This window comes from Medicago sativa, chromosome 2 (genome assembly GCF_051527215.1).
Source record: "Medicago sativa cultivar Bolivia chromosome 2, Bolivia_mono, whole genome shotgun sequence".
Classification (NCBI taxonomy): Eukaryota; Viridiplantae; Streptophyta; class Magnoliopsida; order Fabales; family Fabaceae; genus Medicago; species Medicago sativa.
In genome coordinates, this window is record NC_140750.1 from 4,835,859 (window position 1) to 4,844,143 (window position 8,285).

The 8,285-nt window shown below is 31.5% G+C and overlaps 1 protein-coding gene across 1 annotated transcript; it reads left to right on the top strand.

Moving 5' to 3' along the window:
• Nucleotides 1-2,972: 2,972 nt before the first annotated feature.
• BFN1 (bifunctional nuclease i) lies at nt 2,973-5,877 on the top strand. The gene is made up of 9 exons (XM_085742102.1): nt 2,973-3,152; nt 3,666-3,846; nt 3,956-4,048; nt 4,170-4,225; nt 4,308-4,391; nt 4,534-4,629; nt 4,737-4,801; nt 4,914-4,987; nt 5,491-5,877. Exons 1-9 carry the CDS (start codon nt 3,018-3,020, stop codon nt 5,613-5,615), a joined length of 909 nt encoding a protein of 302 aa, XP_085598228.1. The 5' UTR covers nt 2,973-3,017; the 3' UTR covers nt 5,616-5,877.
• Nucleotides 5,878-8,285: the final 2,408 nt, after the last annotated feature.

An 8,285-nucleotide genomic window follows, 5' to 3' on the forward strand; every position in this document is an offset into this window, starting at 1 on the left:
TACCATACGTAGATTAAGATATTTCTAATTTTACTTTTGATATCTCCTTTAAAGTAAACTCGTATGTAGACTTCATGTTTTTGGATAAAATTTTGCAGAAATGTTTATAAAATTATAAGAATCTCTAAAAAAAAGGATTTTTTTTTTTATCAAAACATGAATTAAATATGAATTTTTACATTTGTATAGTATATGGCCGTTAAAGATACATATTTAATTCATATTTTGTTAAAAAATTCATTTTTCTTTGTAGAGATTCTTATAATTTTATAAATTTTTATGCAAAATTTTATCCAAAAACACGAAGTCTACATATGAGTTTACTATAAAGGAGAGACCAAAAGTAAAAATAAAATATCTTAATCTACATATGGTAGTTTAGGGACTAAAATTCGAAGATTGTCATAGAACGGAAGTTAGTCTTAGTAAGATTATCATATATAAGAATTTAAGTTGTTAAGAAGATTCTCACAGAACAGAAGTTAGTCCAACTAAGATTATCATAGATAATAATTTTAGTTCTTAAGAAGATTCACATAGAACGAAAGAGAGACTTATTAAGATTATCAAAAATAGGAATTTAAGGTATTAGGAAGATTCTCATATAACGGAAGACAAACTTAGTAAGATTAACTTCCATTAGAATGAACCATAAACTTCCAAATAAAAAAAATCGAACACACATAAAAATGATAAAATTTAAAAGAGAAAATAATACTCCCTCTGGTCCTTAATATAAGAAAATTTTCAAAAAAAGTTTTGGTCCAATTTATAAGAAAAAGTCACAACTTTTAAGATGTAGTTATTACTTAAAAGACTTTTGTATCCCTCATTTAATGGCTGTATTTTTAATATTGGTGTATATATTTAATGTTTCACAACATTCTATAAGGTTATATTTGTAAAAATGTTTAAAAAGTCACAACAATTAATGATATCATTGGTTTTGATGTTTTTTGGTTTTTCTTCCTATAATAAGGATCGGAGGGAGTACACTTAATATCGTTTCTCTTTAAAATTTTATCTTTCATGTATGTGTGTCAATATAAATTTTATTTAGGCTTGTGTCTATATAAGATTTGCTATATATAAAAACCCATAATAAAATGAATTAAATTATTGATTATGTGATCACTATTCAAAACTGGTAATAATAATTAAATACAATCAAAATCCAAGAAAATCAAATGTGTGTGTGTGGTGCGGTGGTTAAGTGTGTTGCCTGTAGTGCTACAGGTCTTTGGTTCGAACCTTGGTTCCTCAATATTTGTTTTCTTTTTGTTTTCTTTTGCCAGTTTTTTATTTTTATTTTTAATGTCTTCTTCTTCGCCCGTCGTCTTCAAAGCGGGTTTTTTTCGGCCCGTAATCCGACCCGATCGTATCTCTCACTATACACAATGAAATTCAATGATTTTTATGTAGTTTTGATCGGATTTGAAAGGAAAAGAGAAAGCACATACTTATTTTGCAAATCCACAAGTCAATCGCAGTTATTTTTTTAAGATACTTGCCGGAGCCGCCGTACCCGCCGATGCCAACCTATTTTGCTTTTATCCGGCGACCGTATGAATGCTGATTGCACGTTTGTATGATTGCTTCATGCATCACCTTTAATATATGAAAAGAACAAGGATAGAACTTGCAAATCCAATTTTTTTTCCAACGTATTATTCCATTCTTCCATCGTAAGCTTGGTTCTGGATTTTCATAATATTTTCTTGACAATGCCAAAAAAGCCCTTTGTTAATTGTGATATAAAAATAAATTGTATTTCTTAAATTAATATATATGTTAAAAAATTAGAATCCTATGAAGTGACCATAGAATCAAATCTTAGCCATTAAAATAGATTCAAATAAATCTGATGGTTCACATCCATTTTACAAACAAAAAAAAAAAATATTCAAGTCTCCTACGGTAGGAGACCTAAAATGGTCTCCCACCGTAGCCTTTGCCCAAGTAATAGGAATGAGTGAAGTCGGTCACTACAAAGTTAGCAAGGTTGTAACCTCAATCAAGATCTGGTGGTCTAGATTTTGGATTTTTCTCCTGTCTAGAAGTTAAATCTTGAGCCTCTAACTCCTTAACCCTTATAAGTTAAAACCATTGAACTATCAAACCCCCCATAAAACACATGACTATGTAGTAAATTATACATTCTTTTTTAGATATATAATTATTTTTATTTTTTTGAGAGGAGATATATAATTTAAATTAATTAATCCAATGATATTGAAATGAAACAAATTTGTGCATTTCATTTGTGATTAAAGTCTCAATGCAGGGGATTGAACGACAAAATAGAGAATCTCAATACAAGGTGGACAAATAAAAAAAGTGAGACTAACGAGCAAAATATCGAGACGCCTTAGTTGAGTGAGCAACCTGATTGACTTTTCCCAGCTGAAACTAACCTTTAAATTATTACTAGATAAAAATAAATAAACTTTTTATAACATGTGACAATTCTTCCTAGAATAACCTGTGTGCTCATTTCTTCTATGCGTTGCTCAATTTAAGCAAGTGTGGTCTAAGAAGCAAAAATGAATGCTCCTAATACCAGCCATTTTTTCAACTACAATTGCATCACCTAGTCGTGGAAATCGTGACCTGGAGACCACAAACATGTTGCTTGCAAGTTCCAATTGCATGTATAGGTAACCGTAACAGTGTCCCATAAGCAAAGAACTCTAATACCTCAAAACTCAAATTATGTTTCCTTTTACTCAACACCTAATTGACAACAGTGTTTCACATGACTTCATTATATCATTATCATGTCTTTGCTGATTGCTACCTTGTATATACCAGAATATGCCATCTTAATGTTAGTTAAGGTCAACTAAACTTTGAAGTTAACTTAAACACATAGGTATTTCAATCTTGTACTCAACATTCAACAATGCCCCCTAACGTCTTCTTTGAACCTAATTTTGTTATAAATGCCTCTATAAATGTTACGAACCCTTCACAAGGAAACAAAATTAAAACATAGAGTGATTGAAAAAATATTGGATATGGCGAGATTGAAAGGTTTGATGTTGTCCCTTCCATTTGGATTTGTGTTGTTCGTATGTTCTACTTTCATCATAGTACCTGGTGTCATTGGATGGAGCAAAGAGGGTCATGAGATGACATGTCTAATTGCACAGGTAAAGTTCAAACCCTAGCCCTCCTCGTCTAACAAACAGTGTGTCTGGTTATGTGATAACAAAAAATGATATTTAGTGTGTTTGGTTTGGTTTCCTGTTTGCAACACACAAAAGCACGTATGCACTTTCCGGTGCGTTTTTGCCTTGATTTCCATCAAACTCCATTTTACAAACGCAGTACTAAAAGACGCTTAACATATTTAATTTCTTTACACACGTAGATTTGATTTTGGGAATGGAATCAATTCTAAAATCAAAAGTCAAACATAACTATTTATGGTCAAATCACGTTTCGATAACCGAAAGACAATTCTAAGAAATACAGATGTGAACCAAACATATACATAAGTAATGTATCAAATGATTATCATGCTGGTTATGAATAAGTATAAGGGCTAATTCAAATCACTGTTACTCTTGAAGGGTATTTTTTTTTTTTGAACAAGGTCATGAAGGGTATTATTGGAATCATAATTATGGTAAAGTAATTGATAATTTCTATATGATTGATAGGCATTTTTAAAGCCTGAGGCATCAGAAGCAGTTCATCACTTGTTACCTCCCCATGTCAATGGTAACTTATCAGCACTTTGTGTATGGCCTGATCAAATTAGGCACTGGTACAAATATAGATGGACAAGTCCACTTCATTTCATTGACACACCAGATGAAAAATGTGGATTTCAATATTCAAGTAAGCACTATTTGTATATGTAGTTATTTTGGCATGTGTTCTTGTTATTAAATCTCAAAAATAATTATTATTAATGCAATCAATAATTTGTTGCTGTTAACAAACATAGGGGACTGCCATGAGGATATGTGTGTTGCAGGAGCTATCAGAAATTTCACTTCTCAACTTTCTCATTACAAAGAGGGAACATCTGATCGTAGATGTAAGGGACTCATGTCTATCATTGTTTTTCTCCTTTCAGAAATTTTTATACTTATTTTACTTCATGATATTAATTACTGGAGATTTTGTCAAGAAAATAATATTAACCGGCGATATTGCAGATAATATGACCGAGGCATTATTGTTCTTGTCACACTTTATGGGAGATATTCACCAGGTTTGTCTAAAGATTTTTAAAATTTCTTTTATTATATACTACCAGATAAGATTAATTTGATAAAATTACTATTATATTTCAGCCGATGCACGTTGGATTCACCTCAGACAAAGGTGGAAACACAATTGATCTACGCTGGTATCGGCACAAATCTAATCTGCATCATGTAAGCAAAAAATATGTTACTAGCAGACTGGTTTACAAAACAACTTCCTTAAGCGAATTTTAGATTCTTCATGCTAAAGGAAACTGAGTCAGATATAATTTCTTCATGTGACATTTTTGTTTTTCTTGTTTATGCTCATAAGGTGTGGGACAGAGAAATTATTCTCACAGCATTAGCAGATTACTATGACAAAGATGTGACACTCCTCCTCCAAGACATTGAGAAAAACTATACCAATGTAAGTAACAATTTTTAAATTTTTCTGTCACTCTTCCTAGATTTTAATGAGCACGTGGATTTTTTATTGGTTCCAAATAAAATCAACTTATTATTTCTTGGATGCAGGGAATCTGGTCAGATGATGTTGCTTCTTGGGAACATTGCAAGGATATCTCTAGTTGTGTGAATAAGTGAGCACTTTTTCTCTTCCACTTTCAATTTCATCAATTCATTTGCCTCCTAATATTAATTAATGTTTAGATTTCTTATATTGGATGTGCTTGTTTTGAACTAATCATGTAGTTGGGCTAAAGAGAGCATACAAATAGCTTGCAAATGGGGTTATGAAGGAGTTGAATCTGGAATGACTCTATCAGGTAACTCAAGTCGCAAACCATAAATTCAACCACTTATTGATAGGCTTCTCTTTTAAGCAACGTTTTAAAAACCTGGTAGAAGATCGAACCGATGAGACACCCGATTCATGATTCAATTGGTTTAATCAATTCAACTACGAGTGTACTAGATGACAAACAAAAAAATAGGTATTAAATTGAATAAAAATGAAAATATATTGAACCAACCGCGCTTGAACCGGTTCAATCATACTACAATGCATGTAATCGTCCAACCGACAAACTAGTCAATTCCTTGTTCAACCGGTTTAATTGGCTTCTTCAGTCTGATTTCCAAAACATTGCTTTAAAGGACACGACTAACAATTTTTTGGTTTTTAAGCTAAACAGCAAATTTGTGAAACAGAACCTCCATGATTAATTAGTGTGAGGTTCATAATACTTGCATATATATTAGCATTAATTTAGCATATTCATCATTCATTGCATGTTAAAGGATTTTGTTGAACATGTGGTTTTTGCAGAAGAATACTTTGACTCAAGGATGCCATATGTCATGAAACGAATTGCTCAAGGTGGAATTCGATTAGCCATGATTCTGAACCAAGTGTTTGGAGACTCTGAAGAAGGATTTGTAGCAGCTACTTAAGCATACTCATCAACACCGAGACCAGAAAATTAGTTGTTTGAATTTCTCAATAACCATTGATCATAGGGTCTAACACCATTTCTTCTTAATTGTTAATGCCTGCTTGATTTTTTGTTGCTCACCCACCAAATGTACTTGGTTGATCAAAAGCAACAAATTTTTAGTACTTTCTCACATTATTGAGATTGGAAAAACATGCAAAAATCCAACTCAACATATGTATAAATATTTTATCATCAGTTACGTTTATGAATTTGACAAACTTTTGGTGTCAGTAATTATAGTATGTAATAGGCATAGCAGACATATTATGCATGAAATTAATCAACTGCATCATATTAAGAATGAATGCAGTTATATGTACAGAATGTAACTTATATATGACTACAGAGTGAGTAAGGATGAATGAAATGACACTGCATGTAGCTTAATTAATGAGAGTAAACAGTGACACTAGTGCATAATTATCAAGTAATTAACCAACTAAGCTACCTCTAATAACTAACATAAATGTGAATTGACATTGACCAAGACTGTGATGCCCCTTAAAAAATTAAGGACTTGTAAATGCTGACCATCCAAAGCTTAGACATAAGGATGAAAGAAGGTTTTTGACGCAAAAAAGCCTCGGTGAATAGATCAGCTAGTGCAAAAGAATGAGGCAACTATGCCTTAGTACCTTCTCTTAGACCATATTACAATCAATTTTTAGATGTTTGGTTCTCTATTCAAACATAACCAACAAGTGGTTAGCTTGTTATACAAGCAACTTAAAGAGAGAAAGGATGAGCTGAGCCACAAGCCAAAGTACCATTCATCAACACAAATAAAAAAGTTTCATGTGGTGTGACGATTGTCTCTATGGTATCTTGTGTTTGTCCTGGTGGACTCTAGACTTCGGTTCGAGCAAACAAAGATAAATCAATCTCCAATGTTGGATTCTATTAGTCGAGTCGTACATGAAATTTGGAAACCTAGACTTCTATCTGAGATAGTTGGTTGTATCAGGACTCTAACTGCTTTAGATACGGCCAGGAGAGATGAAGATTTCAACCATTTTGCAAGGATCCTTGTTGACATTGATGTCACATAAAAGTTGCATAATTAAATCATGGCTAAATAATAGGTTGTTACTTTTTACATTGAGGTTGAATATAAGATATTTCCTCCGATTTGCTCTCATAATGTGAGTTTACATCTGCAACTGTCGCGGTGAAACCACATTATGAGATCATTTCCTCTCCTTTTGCGAGAGAAAGATCATCTCATTTAAAATAAAAATCAATTAGTTCTATAAAGTTTGAAATAGTATCCGATAGTCATGATTATTTTAAGTCCGAGTATATGTCTTATATAAGTAACATAAGTGTTGCAACCCAAATTGTGCATTTTGGTTTTTGTTGATGCTAATAATTCAAATCCTAATACTATTCATTTTTTAAAATAAGTCCTAATCCAATTTTTGGAATGTATGGATAAGGTAATTTAGATACTAAATCTACCTCAAAGACATCACTATTGAAGATGAATTCACTATGGTTACACATCTAAATCACAAAGATATAAATCGAGAATACACACAAAATGCTACTTTAACGGTTTGAATTGGAGTAATCAAATGTAAAACACCATGATGATATTGGTTTCATGCTTGAAGGAATAATTTGAAATGAAATCATAACACAAGATGATGCAAGTATGGTCAAATGGTCAACGGGAATCAACAAATGCAGGCAGACACGTGGTGGTAGGGTGTCTGTAATTTCCGACAAAATTGTTTTTCTTCTCATTCTCATGTTTTTACGGTCCTACCTATTTTCACATTTACAAGTTCCCACTTCCCTCATTTGGTAATATAATTCCATCCTCATTCATAAAAAAATCCCTATTTTTTTTAAGAACAAAAATTAATCATTTGAAAGTACATGCGTTCAAATATTGGTTTAAATAATCATTAAAAAAATTGTGAACATTGATCATTAAAAAAAATTGTGAACATTGAAACTGTTCATAAATTTTAACAATTTTTTAAAAAAATTTATATCGCATTAATTTAATTATTTTAAAGTGAATCTAAATTTTGATTTGTTTTCTACAAAGTATTGGTATCCAATAAACTTTAGGTAACCAAAGAATTTCCCTAAAAGAAATTGGAAAACAAACCCAAAACCAAGCAAGAGGAATCAAGCAAATTTTACAAATAAAAAATACTTTTAATTTAGTTCAATGAAGTCGTCAAGTATAATTAAAAAAATTCATTTTAAAAACATGCATATGAGTCTTCTTTTTTTTTTTTGGAGGGAAATGAGCCTTTTTTTTTAATAACCAAAAAGTAACATTTATTGAATAAAATTAAAATATTGAACAAAAAATTCCACAGCCGAGAGTCAAACCCATTGAACAAAAAATTCCACAGCCGGGAGTCGAACCCGGAAATAACCAAAAAGTAACATTTATTGAATAAAATTAAAATATTGAACAAAAAATTCCACAGCCGAGAGTCAAACCCATTGAACAAAAAATTCCACAGCCGGGAGTCGAACCCGGAAACTTAGTTCCAACAATTAGAAGTTTAATAATTGTGCTACTGTGGATCTGATGTTTGCTTTATGAGCATAAATTAATATAAATAGAAACCAATTATCTGTCGCAAACTTATTATTTCCAAAA